At 45.7% G+C, this 20,674-nt stretch overlaps 2 protein-coding genes across 3 annotated transcripts; one reads left to right on the top strand and one right to left on the bottom strand.

Moving 5' to 3' along the window:
• Window positions 1–773: 773 nt before the first annotated feature.
• On the bottom strand, window positions 774–7,749 carry sack1d (scaffolding CK1 anchoring protein D). Its single transcript, XM_086291524.1, has 4 exons — window positions 4,320–7,749; window positions 2,672–2,839; window positions 2,442–2,566; window positions 774–2,326 (listed from the first exon to the last, which is right to left on the bottom strand). The coding sequence occupies exons 1-4, from the start codon at window positions 4,803–4,805 to the stop codon at window positions 1,459–1,461; spliced, it is 1,647 nt and encodes a 548-aa protein (XP_086147650.1). The 5' UTR covers window positions 4,806–7,749; the 3' UTR covers window positions 774–1,458.
• zhx3a (zinc fingers and homeoboxes 3a) lies at window positions 6,771–19,628 on the top strand. Of its 2 annotated transcripts, none has more exons than XM_086291522.1 (3): window positions 6,771–7,082; window positions 15,345–18,249; window positions 18,795–19,628. In XM_086291522.1, exons 2-3 carry the CDS (start codon window positions 15,542–15,544, stop codon window positions 18,829–18,831), a joined length of 2,745 nt encoding a protein of 914 aa, XP_086147648.1. In that variant the 5' UTR covers window positions 6,771–7,082; window positions 15,345–15,541; the 3' UTR covers window positions 18,832–19,628. The 2 variants fall into 2 exon arrangements, with proteins under 2 accessions (XP_086147648.1, XP_086147649.1); XM_086291523.1 differs by having other exon boundaries at window positions 18,798–19,628.
• The last annotated feature ends 1,046 nt before the right edge of the window (window positions 19,629–20,674 follow it).

The raw sequence follows: 20,674 nt of genomic DNA on the forward strand, positions 1-20,674 counted from the left end.
GTCAAGTGGACTAATGTGTCTATAAACTCTACTGCGCAATGAATAGTAAACACTGAGTTTTGCTTTAAAACATGCCACAAAAGGTTTAGTTCCTCACATTTAATCCAAGTGCATAAAGAAATGTAGTTAAACCTGAGAAGATCTCATGGCGCACACAATCATTTCATTCTCCCCTTTGTGTATTAAAATCACACGCTCCTATCTCTTCTCGGTTAAGCCATCTGCACACGTTGTTGTGGAGCAGTTGCACCTTGACTTCTCGGTGTAGTTGAACATTAGTCACATAAAGCATGGTGTGAGTAACACATTTATAACAGAGCGCACTTTCAGACCACAGCCAAGACACTGGTGTGTTTTGGGCATTTTACAGTGGGACCTTTGTGCTTAACCTTTGTGCTATACGAAGACTGAAACACTGTTTGTGCCCAGCTTAGCGACACATTAAACAAATAAACAGCCGTGATTCAATTTTTAGAGCTCTGCCCAGATGACAGCCGAGTTCTTTCTTTTTTGTGACTAAAGCATAAAAAGCTGTTGTTTCAGTTAAACTGTTACTTGTTGAGAAAAATCTCTGTGAAAAATGAATCTAAAATGGAACAGAGGAGTAAGAAGTTATATATATTTTTTAAATTCCATCTGTGTGTAAAGAAGCGTTTACTTATGATTCAACCTAATCTACACTTGTGTTCTGCGGTGCTGTTCGTTCTCCAGATCCACCCTGGACAGAAACCGTGATTGCCAGCGTAATCAGCAAAAGATGCCAGTATCACAGATGCTGTCTCTCAGCTAATTGCATGAAGACACGGCGGTGCACGAGGCGCAGGTGCTCGCTCTTTTCGTGAAGTCACTTAAGTGCGGTTTGTCTCCTTGTGTATGCTGGAACTTCTGAGCAAATATTTTCCGAGCTCTGTTGTCTCCCATTTAAACAGCATCGAGGATAAAAGAGACAACAACAAAAAAAAAAAAAAGGAAATGTGGAAGCAAAGCAGCAATACAGCAAAATACTACTTTATTTATCTGCAAGGCACAGCTGCTCCTCGGGATCATGTTCCAATGTAACTACAGCAGACAAATTTGAGTTTAAAAAACAAAACAAAAAAATTAAAAAACCGTGCTTAGATTCGTTTTATCTCACACTTCAGCAGATATGACTCCATTTTAACCAGCTTAGTGTTACAATATTCACAGTAAGACACACTTATTACGTTGTCTTTGGTTAGAATTTCTGCCACGTCGATGTCAGTTGCAGGTCTGTTACCTCTTTGGAAAGGATTGTTTCAACATCGGAAGGACAAAGGATGAAAAGAAGGAGGGAAAAAAAACGGGCACTGCAGAAAATTAGACAAAGAGAATAAAGCTGAAATTCTCCTACATAAGCCAACATGATTTATTTAGCACAGAGAAACTTTGTAACATTTCCCTCCACTACCCACCACCACTAAAATCCCCGAAGACAAACTAGTGTACACATCTGGCTCTTGGCCATGTTCCCATGCCCGCACTGTCAGCAGGCATTCTGGGATTGGGTTCCTGCACACAGTCTTTGTGTATCCTCTGACTGCCACGAGCGCCAAGCCCCTGAGTCACGTTGGTGACGTCCACCAGTTCCCGCCTCTCGGACAGGGCGGTCACCATGTGTTCCAGCTTGGAGCGGATGGTTGTGTAGTGGTGCTGGCGCTCTTTGGTCAGCTTGCGGAAGCAATCCTTTAAAGTGGTGTCTGGAGCTGCCTGGGTGGGCACGGGCTGTCTGGAAGACACCAAGTGGGGAGAGGTGTCCTGGCTCGGCCCTCTGCTTATTTGAGTAATGATGCTAAGATGCTGCGGGAGCTGCAGGTCGGTCTGGCTTTCAGCCTCCGTCACCGACCGCCTCGTCTGAGTCGACACGTGGCAGGTGCTGGGGGTCTCCGTCTCTTTTTCTGCTTGCTGCTCTGCAGAGAAATGTGGAGTCGTGCTGCCAGCAAGGATCTCCTCCTGAACGTGCTGCCGCTCCATCCACTCGTCGTTTAGAGTCGAAGTGTCAGACTCTGGGCTGGCTTTATGTGGAGATGCGGGGTCACAAGGTAGCTGCAATGCTAGCGTTTGTGGCTTACGGCTGGGCGTGCTTGTCAGACACGCTGGCCTCTCACTACGCAGGTGAGGGGAGGAAGCAACTGAGTGTTTGAGGTGCTCAAAGATGCCGCTGTTGCGGACACTTGGAGGTCCGTGAGTGTTTATGGGTAGAGACTGGGCATATAGGATACGAAACTCCTCGTCAAATTTCTCAGTTATCTGACCAGAAAGCTCAATCAGGTTGCTGCTGTTTAGTTTGCCATCAGTCCAGTTGAACCTGAATTGAATTTTAAGCACATATAGCTGAAGGTAAGACAGCAGACCCAGCAAGACGGATGCATAACTTTACAGTCTAATAAATCAGGAGGGCACGATGGCTAGCGGGCTCTTACCTGTAGGAACCTGTAGCCACTCTGTTTCCATCAACCAGCATGAACCTCTCGTGAACTTTACCCGTAATCCTCGCTCCAGATCTCATGTAATAAGTTGTGCCGGTTATAGTTCGCACCTTCATTTGCTGCAAAGGATTAGAGACATGTTTTGGGGAGGTTTTTGGGATGCCATCTGATGCTCATGTTGTGCACACAGAGCCATGCTTGTCTTAAACGAACCAGCTACATACCCGAAGGTCATCCAGGCGAACGTTGACATTTTTGCACATCTTGAGGAAAGCGGGCACGCACGACTGGTCCAGCAGGATGTAGACAGGGACTCTGCGCTGGGAGCAGGCCTCCTGAAGGTCCTTAAAGATATCCAGGTCTGTCAGGGAGTCTGTAACTATGGCAATCACCTGCAGTGGAAAATTACAGAGGTAATATAATAGAATTCTCTTTTCGGGGGGCCGCAGCCGTGCTCTCGCAGATGTAACACATGATTGTGTTTTCATTATTATCAAATACAAGGCCCTATTCAAACAGAGCCGTGAATCTCTGTCTGACACACTCCCTGTAATGTGTGTGCTGATGAGCTTTCTATTGACTGTGGTCTGTTACCATGGCAATCGGCAGTAACGCTTGGTCAGCAAACAAATGACTTTTATACAGGAGACAAGTAGGTGCACTGTAGGGTTTGCCTCATTTTTCCCCAGCTTTGTTTTGCACCCAGATTTCTCCTTTTTCACGAGGAGGAATGGAATTTGACACGCTGCGGTAAAGGTTGCATGTCGAGGATTAGACACGGACATTTACATATCTTAGATTTATCGCTTCAAACTGGTGTTTTATCCACACGCAGCTTTGTCATTTGTACCACGCCTTATTTGGATGATGTTTGTGTGCGTGTGTGTGTGCTTTGGGTTGGGGGATGCTTGTTTTCAAGAGGCAGCATAAAAGCAGAGTTAAAATTCATAGAAACTCAGGAATGGGGCCGTTCCTTTGAGATGACCACCAGCAGTGCATGCTCAGTGTGTGCCGTTACAGTCAGTGGCCTTCTTTGTACAATAAAGACATTGTGCAGTGAGTGGTGTAACATTACAAAAGAACAAACAATCTTACAGCTCGACCAGGATTAGAATATTTTTAGAAGGATTGGCCCGGCTGTCGGCACATAACATGCACAACACCACCGTTAAGCTCTAAACCTGGGAGAAAATCCAGTGTTTGAAAACATTTCTAGCAAAAGAGGGAATGGAGATGAGCGAAGCAAGTCGAGGCACATCTGGTACGCAGGTTCTACACAGGCCTGAGGTGCTACAAACTCCCTCTCTCCTCGTGCAGGAATGTCTCTTTTCAAAACCAGAGGCTGTACTGACAGCTCCCGTCAGGAACATCACATTAAATATTCATGCTTTGTTTTTGTTTGTTGCATTTTTTCCCCCCGTCCTTTTAAGGTTGGTGATTTCTTCTAATACAGATTTCAAAGCACGAACTTCTAAAATTCTAAGTGATCAAGGGAGTTTCATGTGGACAATGGAGACTTTTTTTTACGTTTTCCCTCCACAAATGATGCAAAAAAGTGTCTGCATATACTGGCTTACTGACTGTGTGGTTGTTGTGGTGGTGATGGGGGGAGATAAAGCCCAGGTGATAAATGTCACCTGACAAAACCAAAATAAAAGTCCTGTTTTAGGATAATAACGCACAAATAAGAGATACTGTAGGAGGACTACTACAAAGGACTGTTTTTTTACACCATTATTTTTGCACAAACTTCAAGTGAATATCACATTTCAGTGTGATACAGGACACGCATTAAAGGACAGTTTATTTTAAGGGCATGCAAAATAGAATGAATGACAGCAGATATGTGCGTGTGCGCGGGCCTGTGCGTACCTCTCTGGCGCTTTTAATCATGCGCCTTGCAGCCTCCTTGCAGCTGTAAATGCATTCGCCGTAGCTGGGCTGGAAGTGCGCCACGGCCCGCGTCACTCCCCGGTAGGAGCCCGCTGTGAAGGCGGGCCATCCGAGCTCCAGGAGCGGCGGCTCCACGTCTGACACCTCTGGGAAATAAGTGACCGAGGAGCAGTCCAGGGTGCTACTGAGCGACCGCTCGAGCGCCTGTTCCTCCCCGTGGAAAGACGAGCACCGCGGTGACACGGCGGCGCTCCTGATCTGTTGGATCTCATCGTCCGACAGAAAGTTGGGGATCCTCTCTCTCACGAGAAAGTCCAGAAAGTTATCAAGACCCCCGGACAGCAGCTCCTCCAGAGCCAGCCGGTGCCTCTCATTGTACACTTCCTGTAGGTTCAGCTCGTCTGTCCCGCGAGGTTTTGGACCAAACCTCAGAGGTGAGTCGTCCAGGCACTGAGACAGGGCCATCGCCGCGTCTCCCGCTTCCTTTTACCTGAATCACACAGCAGCGGGCAGGTAACGCTTTGACCTGCAGGAAGGAAATTTGTATTTTGTTGCTTCCCTCCGTTCGTGCTCGACGTGGATCCGCATTGGCTGCGGGGTGGTTGTCAAACCAGAGCGGCGTCACCAGACTCGCCGAGCCAGGCTGTCAGTGTAATGTAAAGGTTGTCTCATTGGCTCATTTGGAGGAAAACAAGCCTCCTGTACGTCCCTCTGCTACCCTGATCCGGTTACACCGCAGATAGCAGGGATCACCAGAGGTCCCACTCCTACGCTTTTTCGTGATATCGTGTCTCTGAGGATTCATTTAGCTCGTAGTTCAACGTTTGTTTGTTTTGTTTTGTTTTATAAAAACACAGTTTATTAAGAAAATAAAAATGCAGACTCTCTGACTTTAGATGGAAGTAAAAACACAGGAAGCAGTTTACTCATCTGTCACAGTGAAACTCAAGATTAGGACAATATACCACAATCTATTGAATTATAGTAATATTTCACATAAACTTTAAAGTCTACATATTTATGGAGTGATGCAGTTAAGGGAAAATAATTGCAGAATATATATATTTTTTAACCTGACAAGCCGGTATAACCAGAAGAGAAGCAGATCCACTAAGTTCCACCAGATCACAAACCGTCCACTAAAGCAAACAAATACTCTACAGCTCTGAACTCTAAATCAACATGTGTCTTTTAACCTTACAGCACAGCATGCACAAGTTCCTGCACACCGGACCTGCTGGTTGAGTTGTCTTACTTTTTTTTTTTTTTTGCGATTCATCTTCTTGATAGATTATCTTTGTTTTTCCTGACTGTAGGCAACGTCTAAACCCAGTGAGGACAAACTGGGAGGGGATAGCTAAACCATGTTCCGTAAATACTGGAGGCACGCATTTGTCCTATATGTTCTGACGCTGTTTTTGTATATACTGTGGGCATCCGGCTGCAGGCACTCCACTTGTTTCATATACACATAACCTAGTTTACACATGCCTAAGAAGTTAGGCTACTGCTATACTTTTAAGTAGACATGTGTCCATATTGTTTGTCCAGTGGATTAGTGGATTTAGAGTGACCTTATCATACTTAATATTACCATGTAAACATGTCCTCATGTATCTTTGATGCCGCTTGTTGATATGCTTTCCATTTTAAGTCACGATTGCTCCCTTTTAGGTATGCTGTTTTACCATGAGCCCTTAAATTCACAGGTTTTCTGTTTAACGGTCGTCCGATTTTTTTCCTGTGCGCTTTTACGCGCATGAGGCCAACAAGGTCACAAGGGTCACGGCCGTACAAACCCTTTTCCCTTTACATTGCGAATAACTACCACTCCTAGTTTGAATAAAGGGAAATGTGTTCTTCTGTTTCAAGTTAAATGCAGACAAGTCCAATTAGGCTACAGTTACTGTGCGTCTGCGTAAATTGGTGTTATCACTATTATGCTTGTGCGTAACTGTCTATTTTAAGCCGGTGGTCTAATAGGCCTGTGCTTTAAATGACAATTCCCACAACGATTAATATTCATAGTAGCTCTTCAAGAGTATTTTTTTTCTAAAGATGACAGCCATGTATTGAAAAAAGCATGTGACCTAATTAGGGTTATCTTTTGGGTGATGAAGCTCAGTGAAACGGGAGATGAATGAACTGTCAAATTCCAAATATACACAATACAAAACATCTGATCGGCCTGCTTTGTATTGCAGCTACTTATGCCATTGCAGCTACTTATAACCCGCTTGTGTTGAATGCACTGCCTTACCCCTATAACGATATACCCAAATGTGCGCTGGGCTCAGTATACGTACCCTCCTCCCCCTTACACACACACACACACACACACACACACACACACACACACACACACACATCCCCATCTCATCCCCGCCCCTCTCCAAAATTTTAGATGAAAGGGCTTTTGGATTTTGGATGACGCTCTGTATCACGTGTTCATAGGAAATACACTCGCTTTAATTTTTTTTGGAGCAGCCTCGTCCTGCACCGCCGACCATAGTTGTTTTGCAGTCTTCATACAGTGTAGCGGAGGGGTGGAAAGGTAATGTAATGTAATGTACCTTGCCGTGGTCACTGACGGGTTCACGCCAGTTCACCGGGTTCACTTGAGGAGAGCTCCCACCCCCAGCTCGCCTCCTCTTCTTCGCAAAGCGCAGCGATCGGAGCTAATCCAATATTATTCATTTATATATTAATGTCGGATTCCATTTTTTACCACCGACGGCTGAGGTAAGGACACATCTTATTCATCCGTAACACGAATACGTCTCACTGGGTGACGAGGTGCGATCTCCAAAGTTGTTTACTGGAATTATGTGTCGCTATTGAATATTGAATTTTCATCTGGTGCTGTAGTGGAGGCAGTTTATATGAAGTCGCCAATGTATAAAATGGCGACAGTAGGTGGAGGAGGGGGGTGGAGGATTTTTTTTGGGAATATTCATAAGGTTATATAGAATGGCAGATCGCCTTTGGCAAGTCGGCTCCGAGGCGGTGTGTTGCCCCACAGCCTCGTGAATGGAGCGAAACGGGTTAACTCGTCAGTTTGTTACAGTTACAACCACGGATCCTCCGTCGGGCTCAAATTGCGCTCCTTCTCGCGCTATACAATGTGGCGTATGTGCTTATTTTATTGCACAACGCGCTCTGTTTCCCCCACTGTGCTGCGAGTGTGAGTGCTTTTACTTCTGAAAGACTTCTGAACACAGTAGTGTAGCAGGCTTGTCGACTGATTTTTTTTTTTATAAAAAAGAAAAAGAAAACAGCCTCCGAGTTCATAGATGTTCAAACTGTACGCCAAGTATCAATTTTCACCTATTGATCGCTCACTCGCTGCAAATTTATTTCTGTTGCCAGAGCAGAAAGGTAGGCCTGTATCTCTGTGCAAAGGACTCTTTTTCATTTCCTTCTCTTCCTCCTACCAACATGTGCTGGTGCCCTACACACACTCTCCCTCTCTCTCTCCCTCTCTCGCTCGGTCTCTCTCGCACACACACGATACATGTACAGTAGAGTAAGTAGAGCTTCTCTTTTGGCAGATATTTCGCAAATTGTGCACTATTAATGATCCATTGAAAAAAAAAATATATATATAAATATATATATATATATATATATATATATATATATATATTTATATATATATATATATATGTGTGTGTGTGTGTGTGTGTGTGTGTGTGTGTGTGTGTGTGTGTGTTAGTGTTCGCTCCTGTAGGGCACATTGTCATTTATCTGCACATAAATATTGACCCAGCTTTGAATGCCATGTGTCTGTCTCTGGCTTTAGGGGAGGGACCTCTGCGCTGACTAATGTTGCCTCTGTGAATCATTTGTGGGTCCAGTGTCCATAGCACAGGAGACAACCCCAAATTATTCAAGCAGTCAGCTAGACAGGCATGGTTCACGGGTAATTTTTGGAATGTATTTTAATTGTTTAACCATGCGAGCTTATTAGAAATGACGTTGGGTCATGGAAATGACTGCGCAACTCTTCTGCCACAGAGGTTTTCCTCAGACAGGAGGTGTTTTTGGGGGCTGTGTGGGGCGCAGTCCAGTCTCCAGTGAACGTTTCTGCACTCCAATAGTTAATTTGCAGGCTGTGTGATGACCAGCAAAAACAAAGGTAAATGAGCTCTCGCTGTGCTGCTCCGGCAGACCGGGTTCAGCTTTGGCCCGGTGAGTTGAGTATGTGTGGAGGTTTTCACTCTAGCAGGACACTTACACCGGGGGAATGTCAATTCCCTTTTGTTGATCCCTGGGAACGGTCTTCCATCTCCCTTCTCGGAACTGCTCTAATGAGGCCAGGCATATTGCCTTTCATCCCGCACTCCCTGCAATTAGGCACAGCTCATAGTTTTCGTCATGGCCACAGCGGAGTGTTTGTATACACAGACACAATGTAGTGGGCCAAGAGTGCCCACTCCCCTCCAAAAAATACAGCATCTCTGCCCATGCCATCCCTCCATATACCTGGCATACTGTACTTTTAAGGATGTGGTGTTCTGAGTTCCAATAGCAGTCGCTGTGGATGTTATGTTTGTGTGTGTGCCTCCCACAGCTTAAAACGAATCCCGTGCCAGAGAATACCAAGGAAGGTCATATGGTCATGATTTGCAGATTTAGCTGACATGGAGTGTATAACATTCCTTGGGTTCGGAGAAGAAAATCAACTATCTAATGCCAACCAGATCTATTTCCAGCCGTTTTATATAAACAAGCATTCATGATAGCGGCATACCTCATGATCCTCACAGAGAATTCTCCAACACACAACGGCGAGTCCTATTTCTCCCACCAAAAAGGTCGGCGTTCAAAGCAGGTTCACTTTTATTTGGGTCTTTCATCCTTTTTGGTTTTGCTTTTGTCAGCGGACCAATGCCGTATCGAAGCCCGGACCGCTCAAAAGGCTCACTAAAACAGCATGTTTGCACAGTTCCAACCAAAAGAAACGTCCGTGCACTGATGGGTGGGAAAAAACCTTGGGGCTAGTGGGGAAAAAGAGCCCCTGCCACTTTTTCTGTCCCATCCAAGAAAGGTTTGGTCAGCAGGAGCTGGCATTTACCAGGCTTTGGCAGTTAGAAGAGGCTGTGATGTCAGCCATTTTAGGATGGACAGTACAATGTGCGGTATGCCGCCATCTTTCTTCCTTTTCTTCTTAAGTTGCCAAATGAATGCCTGTAGTCTTGGCTACAAAACTGAAGAACTTATTCATGAAAAGTGATTTTTAAAAAGATGCATGACTCAGATTTTTTTTATTTATTTATTTTTTATTCTCAGCGCACCACCGTTTACTCGTCTGTCATTCATTTGGGTCACGGGTAGAAGGGTTGGCAGAACAATGTAGACATTTCAACAGCGAGCGGTCATATTAACACAAAACAGGGCCGCCCGAAAAAGATGCCGGCAGACAAGCAGAGCGCGTAGGTATGTACTGTCCGCCTCGGTCACCGGGCCTCCGCGCAGATTTAGCAAGATAAAAACAGTGACGGGAGGTCATTTGTGTCCCGTTCAGCTGTGATATTCCTTTCATCGGCCCGTCACACACATGAGAACAGTGCGGCAGAGTTTCTTTTTTTCCCCACAATGTGATTGAGAGGGGGGGGAAAAAGCAAAGTTGTTGCTGCAGACCTCACCCAAAGTTGACTGAAAGAGACTTGAACCATGAATGGAGTTTTCAAAGATGGCTGGCGGGGCATGTGGATTAAGTTTGTCCTGCACCGGATGCAGTCCAAGGAATTCAGCACGCACGCACGCGTGTGTGTGTGTGTCTTGAGGTTGGGTGGGTGTGGATGAGTGACTCTGCTCTGTGTGTGTGTGTGGCATGGTGGGCAAGGGGAAGAGAGGGGTTGCCATGGCGATGTTAACACATGAGTGGCACCACCGACTGGTCTCCCAGTGGACGAGGCTGCAGTCATGGAGGTAAGAGGGGGGGCGGCGTGCGTGAGGAGGAGGAGAAGGACGTGGACGAGCTGGCTGACAACACCTGCGTCTCAGACATTCAGACACTAATACGCACACAAACACACCCATGGAAAGGAAATAATCAGAGCCCACAATGGAGACTGAGACCACACACTGAAACCTCTTCATATGTCTTTGGCTGGACGGGCTGTGGAGAGACCTGTGCGCTCTGTCAGCGTAGTTCTAATGACCCTGATGTCTCTGAATTTTTTTTCAGCACACGTAACGCTGGAGCACGACACTCACGCTGGCACGCACGCACAAAGGTGTCCCCAAAACTGAAAGCTGCCCCTCATTAGATGTCAGGAAGGAGCAGCGCGTCATGACGGACACGAGATACGAGCAGAGGCGGCGGAAACTGAACAATTCCACAGTCGGCCGCGTAAAGGCTCCCAGCACTGGGTCATGTTTCCCTTATAAATGAGGCGCCATTGTTCCCTATCTCTTCTCTGTGCAAGACAGTAATTGCTCTCTGTCTCTGGCTTATATTTGGGTGTCCAGCTGATCCACTCACATGGCGTTAATCTATTTAATGGACGTTTGGCAGGAAAGATTCCTGCTAAACAGATTTTTTTTGATCATTCAAATGTATCTGTCAGGAGCCCCCCTCCCCCCAAATCCACCCCAACCCCCAGCAGACAGAAAGTCTTTTTTTTTTTTTTTTAACAGATTTTTTTTTTGAAGGAGTCTCTCAAGACAGCTGTGGATCACTGTCACAGCAAATTACACACAAAATAAATGTTGTCATAAGTGCGAGAATTTATTCCTTTTCTTTTTCCTTTTTTTTTAGCTCTCCTGTGACTGTCACACCGAGAGACTCCTTGCCAGTTATTCAGTTCAAAGAGAAAGATTTTTCAGAACGGTGCAGGTGCTAAATGTTGCGGAGGTGAGGTGGGAGTGTGTGAGGACCAAGCGTAGAGAGTTGCGTGCCTACAAGCGTGTCAGCGGGGAGGAATATTGAAACAGCACAGCCTGTCATCATCGTCAGTCATCCTCACACTTCACTCCCAAATGTCTGAGTTCTGTCTTCCTTTGTCCTTCTCCCTCCTCCAGCCTTCGCGTTCTCATTCATGTGAACGGGCGGCACAACACAAACACCAATCTCTGTTCGTGTCAACTGTATGTGGCCCAACAATCTGGGAGTGTTTGAATCAGTCATCAGACTGTTTTGAATTAAATTTTAATGTCTAGCAACCACTTTGCAGCCTCGCCTCCCTCTTCCGCTGGCAGCAGCTCGCTGTATATTTGGCATGTTTTTTTTTTGTTTTTTTTTCCCCCTTTTTTTTCGTGTTGTAATATTGTAATTACTGCAGCAGTTTATGAGGTGATGGATGGGAATACATGCTGCTCTCTTTCAACTGTCTTTTTTTTTTTGGCATGGAAAAAAAAAGGTGGTAGCACTCACGTGGTTGCCATTTAAAAGTAGACGGGGATATAATTAAATATTAATGAGATGTAAATATAATATTGTTATGGAAATGATGGTGTAAGAGCACATGAGGCTGTAAATCTTTATGCTGCTATTAAATCGGGCGGAACGTATAAACCCCATCAGAATTTAAACCTGGCCTAATCCCATTTGTTTTTTTGGGGGGAGGAAAGAAAAAAAAAGTGTAACGGTGTAAACGTGGTTTTAGTCCAGCGAGCGAGGACTCTCCGTTTCTCCCCCTTTGGAGCGTGGGTGTTCGGAAAAACACGTCTGAGAGCTCTGCCACTTTCCCTCACTTCAGATACAACTCCTCTGGTCAAATGAGATGAAAAGAGTTTCCTCCTCGTGTGCCCCCCCACCCCCACAGAGACGGTGCCACTGCGAGGACATACAACACACCGAGGACAGTGATCGTCTGAGCGTTGTCTACCTCGTCGCTGAAACACAAGGCCGGGCTTTTCAGAGGGAACCATTCAATGGCTCCCTGTCTGGGAAGCCCTTGTCTTGTGTCTGCTCGCACGTCTCGCTCGCCAGATAAAGCAGCCCATTCTTTAGATAGGTGACCTGATTCTTTATGTAACCTTTCTCAACTTTTGGCTTGTTTCAGGTTTTCTCATACAGGAAGTGAAGTGTTTCTCTCGGGGAGGGGAGAGCGTCTGTACTGGGCCGGCGTCTGTCTCGTCACAGACCGGCATCCCTTGCAGGGGCTGCTACGCCAGTCGCAGCCCACAGCCAAAATTACAGTACCCTCTCCGTGAGTTTAGTTTCAAACACATCCTGGCACATAATGTGCTCTCTGTTGGATCAGCGCAGCGATTGGGGCAGCTCAGACAAACGGAGCCAGCGCTGATTTTTCGCTGAGTTCTATAGCATAGGAACATCTCTCGCACAGATGTTTCGGATGTGCATGACTACATCCCTCTGCTGCATGAAAGCTGACGTCTAAATCCCTCGTTCCGTGGAACAGCCTCAGTGAACCCCTTGTCCTCACCAGGGGTTAATCGAGTGTGCCGTCAGAGAATATCATGACCTCTCTGGCGGCAAAACATACAGCACATGCCCGCGTCTGGATGCAGTGAACCGGGATTACTGCATAAGATGCTGGTGACCTAGTTTTTTTTTGTTGTTGTTGTTTGTTTGTTTTGTTTTAATTTTAGTTTTTTCCCTCCTGTCAGAAAGCAGCAGCCATCAGTAGGAATGAAAAAGAGGCAGTTATAAGGAGGACGTCACAGCCTGTCTGGGATCAGTGTGTACTGTTGAGCAGTCATTTGAGGGTTTTAATTCTGGAACAGGTTCATCTTTTATTTACCATCCAGCCAGCCGCGGTGAACGCGCACGTGGATGCAGTAAAATGAAAAGTCTGTGAAAGTGCTCTTCAGTTAGCGCGAGCGCAGCGTGCCAAAAAAATATGTGCTGGAAGTATGTGAAACGATTTCCTTTGTAAGCAGCAAACGGCAGCACGCCGTGCTTGAGGTATGCCGGATTTGAAAGGAAAGCAGGTTTAGGGGGAAATTAATGCGGCTGATGTCGTTCGCAGGGCGATAAGCCTGTGGTAGAAGGTAAAGCTTAAGTGATATAGAAAGATGGTGATTGGATGAGACCCGTTTTCAGCAGCATATCACACATCAGTGCCTCTCCAGTCTCAGAAAAGAAGACAGGAGTGAAATACAGAGGCTCTGCGCGTGTGTCAGAAGTTCATTCAGAGGGCAGAGGCTGCGGAGCTGCGCCTCTACTTTGATATTTTTTCATTGGGTTTTTTTTTTGTGTTTAGCACTTACGGCTGGTAAAATGACTCTCAAAACCTCTCTACTGCAAATGCAGACTGCAGTGTGTCTGTCATCTTGTCCTACAAACTTTGTTAAATATTTGCGAGAGAACAGGCACGTTTTATAAAAACGCGAAGAAGGAAGAGGGGAAATGTTGAAGACTGAAGTGACAATCCATATCCATCCATATAACTGGAGTGTAATAGAAAGGGAAAGCCTGTAGAAGTGTTTTGCTAATGGATTTGTGCACTCAGTGATGTGTGTATCGTGTTTGTATGCATGCACGCATCGCCATGCTGCTGGCTGAACAAATGCAGGATGAGACGGATTGAGCCGCCAGCTTGTATCTAGCTTTGTTTGTAGTAACCTTATGAGAATATTTCAAGTCCTCAACAGTACTGTTGTCAGCTGGCTGCTGCAACACACACCAGACACGCGAGTCACCTAATTTCCATTTCCACATTACATTATGCCCGGAAGGTACGCCGTAACGTGCAATGTAAAACAAATGGCTCACATCCAAGAGTGGACTAATATTGTTCGCTGAATTTAACCTTCATATGTTTGCTGTATAGTAACAAACCAAAGAGGAACAGGGCGGGACGACCTGCGCATGTGACAGTGCCGAAATATAGTGCGGCTCTCCCCTTAAAAAAAAAAAAAATTAAAATCAAAAATCAGCTTTTTAAAAGAATTCTCATTTCTAATCGCACACGCACAATGACAAGGGAATATTTCTGTAAGACACAAATCTGTGCGCATATTTTGCATATTTGTGGTTGCTGAGACAATGTGAAAGAGTCTGTGGGGTTAGATACAGTGAGCACTATCAATTTGCAGTGGAGTGCAGCTCGCTCAGCGGGTGCGAAAATCACCAGGGACAATATTTATTTAATGATATTAACCCTTTCCCGAATGCAGGAAACGGAGATCTCAGGACTGAAAGGAACCCAGCACCATTATGTTAACACACTACCTTTATCTTTATTTTACCAGCAAGCATCATTTTGATGATGTTTTGTCAATATGGCAAAGCTTTACTAAATACATTTCAGAAGTGTTATCAGCTACAAGAAGGGACGATCGTAAGGCAGCTGTGGGGGGAAAAAACAAATATCAGTGAGATTAGTAATTTCTGACTGCGTGTATTCAAAGTGCGCGTGTGTGTGTTTTACTGTCTGTTAGTGAAGCTCTAAATTCTATTAATATACTCGTTGATGGAATGCTTTCTCATATTTCCTATGCCTTTCGCCTTGATATATTTCATGCTAAATATTTTTCGGCATTTATGAAATCAGCCTAAAATCATTTTAAAAGATGAATAATAACCAATAATTTGTGCATGATCTCTGATCACTTTTAAACAATCTGCCTAGCGAGCGAGATTCATGTTACCTCGTTCTGTACGGCAATTTAAGGTGATCTTCCTCTTTGATTATGATCATAATAAAAAAAATATTTTACAAAAAAAAAGCTCTTGACTCTTTTACTTTGGTGCTGTAATTGCTGATAAATACACTTATCACACTGAATTTCCACCTACACGTATTACCCTGTGTGGAGCTGTTAGCGTCCTCCGCACTGCGCTCACTGTAATATGTAAAAATGTTTCATTCTTTTCATTTGGAAGCATAGACCATATACCTGCTTTTCATCTTTGTCAGGTCTTTATCTTTGATTTGCATGACATTCAAGTTTAATGAATAAATGTAATTATCTCACATTATATTCCTCCGCTTTGCCTCCTCTCGTTGCTTCTTACTCGCTGTTTTTTGCACTTTTTAAAGATGAACGAATCACACCTCTCTCTTCTTTTGTACTCTTTCCTCACAGGTCCCCCGGGAGCTGTTAAACTTGTCCATGTGGCAGGAGTCCTAAAGTGGCAGAAGGCATGAAGCAACACTGTGATATCATAGTGGCTGGTCCATGACACTAAATTCCATTCAACCCTCTCCACTATCCACCCGCCCTCTGTTCTCATCACACCGGACAACCAATCACTCACGCTCCCATTTACACAAAGCTGCACCATGGCCAGCAAGAGGAAATCCACTGTACCCTGCATGATACCATCCAAATCCAAACATGTGCGTGAGGAAATCATACTGGGCTCGCTACCAGAACTCCTACCAACAATCCCAGAAGATAGCATACTCAGCATCTCTGGAGAAGAATCTGGGCATTTCTCTCACAGCTCCTCCAAATCTGAAAGTGGCAGTGAGATGCAGAAAGGAGGCACGTACAGCTGTCTGACTTGCCGTTTCGAGTCCAGAGATCTCAACTACTTTTTGGATCACATGCACAACTGCCACTTAGACTTCAGGGCCCAGCCCACCTTCTACTGCCTGAACTGCGGGGTGTCAGTAGTCCGCTTCGAGGCTCTCGCTCTGCACAACGCCAAGGCCCACCCGAAGATAATGCAGGGCCTCGCTACTGCCTCTCTAGCCGTCAACAAGAGGGATGGCGTAACGACTGTGGAGCAAAGCCTTTTCACGGACAGCGGAGAAGACTACAGAGAATCTGGGATCTCCCTCACCAAAACACCAATTGCAAAGATGATGAAAGCCAAGGGGGAGCACAAAAAGATTGTGGTTTCTCACACTGTGGAGGTACGGAAGATTGACACTGGAAAGGATGTAGACCCCAGCATGCTGACAAATGTGCCTGAACTCCAAAACGGGGCTCTCAGTATTTCTGGTGCCCCAGCTATGCCGAGGACCACTGTCACTCACGTGATTGCGACGACAGTGTCCAACCAAGTCTTTCACCAGCACACTCCCTCCCTTTACTCTCCCCTCTCCTCTGATTCCAATAAAGACCTTCCAAAGGTAATGATCCCCCTCAGCAGCATCCCCACCTACGATGCCGCCATGGACACCAGCAGCTTTCTCAAGACATCCTTTGGCAAGTTTCCCTACCCGACCAAAGCAGAGCTCTGCTACCTAACAGTGGTGTCAGAGTTCCCCGAAGAGCAGATCAAACTGTGGTTTACTGCCCAACGACTCAAGCAGGGCATAAGCTGGTCTCCTGAAGAGATCGAAGAGGCCAGAAGGAAGATGTTCAACACCGTGTTCCAAGGTGGAGCACCCAAGAAGCAACCGACCACACCACGGCACGTCAATCACATCGTAACCCACCACACTGTAACTGCCCATCCAGGCTCAAAAGGACCAAACTTTCAGATGGCCAAAGTTCCATACAGTGGTGTAAAGGCCAGATCTGTCGGAGTCATAGCCACACAGGCCAGCATGTCAACCAACCCCCACATTACCCGGGTCTCGTATTCTACTCCGGTTGTCCCCCCAAAGTTCCCCTCTGTAGTCAGAACTACACAGGTACTGACCAAGAATACTGAACCCACTGTGGAGCCGGAAAAGAGCAACGGCCTGGACATGGCGGGGAGCAGCGGTTGCGTCAGTAGCACCAGCAACATTCGAAGCAGCAGTAGCAGCAGCAGTTGCAGCAGTAGCAGCAGCATCAGCAGCTATTCCAGCAGTAGTAATGGTGTTGACAGTTTCACCAGGAAACCGGTGCACAACAGCGGCCCAGCCAACGGCATCAACAGCATTGCCACTTGCTCTGCCAACATTAGCAATAATGATGAGCACTGTGTTGCTGACACCAACGGCAAACCAAATGTCAAAAGCAACAGTTTACCAATCGGATCGGAAGGTTCAAACAGTAACAAGTGTGAAGAGTCCATTGACAACACCAGCAAATCTAACATCACTTGTAACAATCATGACAGCAGCATCATCAGTGCACAAGAGCCAGCCCACGCCTCGAAGCCCGACGATGATCAAAACAATTACATCCACGTGACCAACAACAGCAGTATTAGCAGTGAATATCCCAGTACTACCTGTAATGACAGTGTCCCTAACCTGAATCATGCCAGCAAATCCCCAACGGAAAGCACCAGCACCACTGTCATTGCAAAAAGCAGCTCATCCATTATTGAAGAAGGTAAAAGCAACAAAGACTTTCCCATCAAAGGCATGTCAATCTTACAGCAGCTCATTAAGGAGGAGGACGCATTTGCCGGGGACAAAAGCTGCCCCGAGCTCAAGCTTGACCCCATCAAGATCAACTTCAAGAGGCTGAAGATGACTGAACCAGAGGCTACATCAGAGAATGCGCATCAAGAACACAAGTCCGAAACTGCGGAGGGGTCGGCTTGTCAGGCGTCTTTTTCTCCCCCCTGGGGCCACAAGACCCCGCAGCAGTTGCACATCCTCCGGCAGGTTTTCTCCAACACCCGCTGGCCCAGCAGCCAGCAGTACGAGGAGCTAAGCATCCAGACGGGCCTTCCCAAGTCAGAGGTGGTGCGCTGGTTCAGCGACAGCCGGTACAGCCACAAGAACGGGCAGCTGAAGTGGTTGGAGAATTACCAGCGGCCGCCCGCGGAGTCGGAGGATGCGAGGGGTCGCAGAGATGCAGAGCTCGAGCCACCCAAGGACGCTCCGGCGGCCAAAAAGAAACTTGCTGAGCAAGACATGAACAAGCACCTTGAAGGAGAAGCAGGACTGAACTCAGGTCAGCGGGTTGTGTGGCAGGATTCATACTCACCGCTGATGGGCCTGATGGGATCCGAGGGGAGCGGCGAGCGAGGCCAGCGCGACGAATTGGGGCAGCCGGGAGCTTTGCAGGATCTCTGGTCAGAGCGAGCGGAGGACCACCAGCAGCCAGTGGCTAGTCAGTCACTCATTGAACAACAGACTGATTCCAATCAGGCCAGGTATTTGAGTCACAGCAATCCTTTTTGCACACCACTGAAACACACATTTCACTCACAGTGCCTTGTGATATTTTACAAGCTCGATGCTATTTATCAATCAAGAAAACAAAAACAACGTAAGGCAGGTGGAGTGATGAAAGGGTGACAGCTTGTTGTTTGTAGTGACTGCTGCGTGATGTACAGTAAAAAGAAAGCAGGAGAAGCGGGTACAAGTACTCATGCTGTGTAGCTTATTCAGGCAATCAAAGGTCTGTGTTTAAGAAGCTATTTTTAGATAAGTAGGAGTCTGGCCCGCTGAATTATAGATTGAGAGCGCATGCTAACATATGTGAATAAATCATGACAATTGCCTTTGGTGAGTTAGATTTCCGAGAGGCAAGACAAGCCATACGCAGGCGTCTTTTTACTGTGCTACCCCCCACCCCAAAAAAAGCCCTTCAATTTTACAACACACTGCAGCAGTGCCATGCAACCAGAATGATCCAATCGCATCCTCACAGTTTGTGTATGTTTTGTTTGCCTGTCTGTCTGCGTGTGCTGCTTAGCAGGGATCGCCTGAGGATGGAGATGCTGGAGGTGTGATGAAGCAGGCCTGCTCTCGCCAGAGGACCATGATGTTCAAAAGCTGGCTCGCTCCCCTGGCCGTGGTCTTAACACAAAAGAAAAAAAAAAGAGAAAAAAAGAGTGTTCATAATGACAGCAGATGTGATTGTAGCTGGACCGTTGGACTCTGACTGTAACTGTGAATACCCCCCACCCCTCCTTCTCCTCCTCCTCCGCCTCCTCCTCCTCTTCTTCTTCTTCCATCTGCCATCACTTCCTGCCATCGTCAAAAGAAAGAACTTCTCACCTTTGAGTCCTGTGATGTTTAAGCCTTTCATGCTTCTTTGTGGTTGTGTGGGGAGGGTGCACAATGAGGTCAGTACGAGGGATCAAAGACAAGAAAGAGAAAAGACGCACACTGACTGGAAAACTGACTTGAATGAGCGAAGATAGGGTAGGATAGGGCCGAGAGATATTGTTCTGGGGTCAGAGGGAGAAATATATATATATGATTGAAACTGCACTATAAAAGAGGGTTTGTACTGACTGGACAAACAAATGATGTGTCAAGGATATGTTATTGTTGGCTTTGTGATATTTTTTACTTTTTTAGCAACCAGTACTTCAGCACTGCCTTGAATTTTACTTTTTTTCTCCTTTATTTGGTTTTTCAATTCTATTTACTCTTCTATAGTCACTGTAAGTCCAGATGCAATCAAACATGTTTTATTTAGATCTGTATAAATGTTGGTGATCACTTTTGCAGTTCAGCTACACGCAAGAGACTATATACAATGCACTAATGAAGACAGCAATGCTAAAAAAAAAAAAAAGAATCACACTGCTCCACAGTAAAGGTATTGACTGCTCCGTCAAGATCAATACACTACACTGCCCTGCAAACTGAACAGAGAGAAGCCTGTCACGCTAACGTTGCCTTACTCAGCTCTGTCCATGTGTTTATATGACCTGTCTGTCCATCACCTTGCTTTCCAGCTACTGTGCTGTCCAGAAGAGAAGAAGAAAAAAGATTAAAAAAAAAAAAAAAGATAAAACATGCCAGTGCATTGATGGTCACTGTTGGTCTATATCTGTGAAACAATCTTGTGCTGCTTTCTGTACACTTGGAGATGTTTAACTTTAAGCTGTAATTGTATCAAATATTGTTACTGGCAAAATGTTGTTTAAAGCAAAATTATCAATTTGATCCCTAGACACTGACAGAGTGAGATATTGTGCTAGCTAGAGAGCCAAATGAGGAGATCTTTGCTCTCCTCTGAATTTTCTTGTTTATATGAACATACAGTCACTACATGAATCCTACTAAGCTGCATCTTTGTCAAGCTGCTAATAGCTAAGAACGGTGCTATACCATCCAAAGTGAAATTGGAGGTTCATCTCCTACCAGCAGTGTATGCACTTGTGTCGAATGTTACAAATTTATTTTGGTTTGAGATAAATGGAATCTGGACTTACGGTGTTATGATGACTTAAACTTTTATGAAATAGTCTGATCATAAAGCACTGTTGTATCATCCTTTCTACACTTCTGAATCTTTACAGAATAAACTGAATACTCACCAAGCAGAACAGGCTCCTTTTTTCCCCCCCACCTCTTTTGTTCGGCACCTTGTGTTAGGGGTGAATATGAATCATGTGGTGTTAGTCAAATTATTCAGTGTGATGAATGTTCAAGCAGCATGCAATGTGCTAGGACTGGAGAAATGCACACAGCCTCACCTGCTGGCGAGCAGCTGACAATACAGTTTGTGCCAGAGATAAGGGGGCGGCAGGCAACACCCAAACATCTCTATATCTGTAGTGTAGTCCTCCTACATCACATTCAGGGGGAAGCCTTCCAGTTTTTATTTTTGTAACCCTT

The sequence above is a fragment of the Aulonocara sp. 'chitande type north' Nkhata Bay genome, linkage group LG5 (genome assembly GCF_057382095.1).
Source record: "Aulonocara sp. 'chitande type north' Nkhata Bay isolate Kocher_YH1m ecotype deep benthic linkage group LG5, A_spYH_male_GT1.1, whole genome shotgun sequence".
Classification (NCBI taxonomy): Eukaryota; Metazoa; Chordata; class Actinopteri; order Cichliformes; family Cichlidae; genus Aulonocara; species Aulonocara sp. 'chitande type north' Nkhata Bay.

Bases quoted from the DNA above. Each gene is read 5' to 3' on its own strand.
- sack1d (XM_086291524.1), bottom strand. From the start codon at position 4,805: ATGGCCCTGTCTCAGTGCCTGGACGACTCACCTCTGAGGTTTGGTCCA. The intron at 2,567-2,671 runs GTATGTAGCTGG...AATCCTTTGCAG, and splicing joins TTCGCCTGGATGACCTTCGG to CAAATGAAGGTGCGAACTAT. The intron at 2,327-2,441 runs GTAAGAGCCCGC...AATTCAATTCAG, and splicing joins GTGGCTACAGGTTCCTACAG to GTTCAACTGGACTGATGGCA.
- zhx3a (XM_086291522.1), top strand. From the start codon at position 15,542: ATGGCCAGCAAGAGGAAATCCACTGTACCCTGCATGATACCATCCAAA. The intron at 18,250-18,794 runs GTATTTGAGTCA...TGTGCTGCTTAG, and splicing joins ACTGATTCCAATCAGGCCAG to CAGGGATCGCCTGAGGATGG.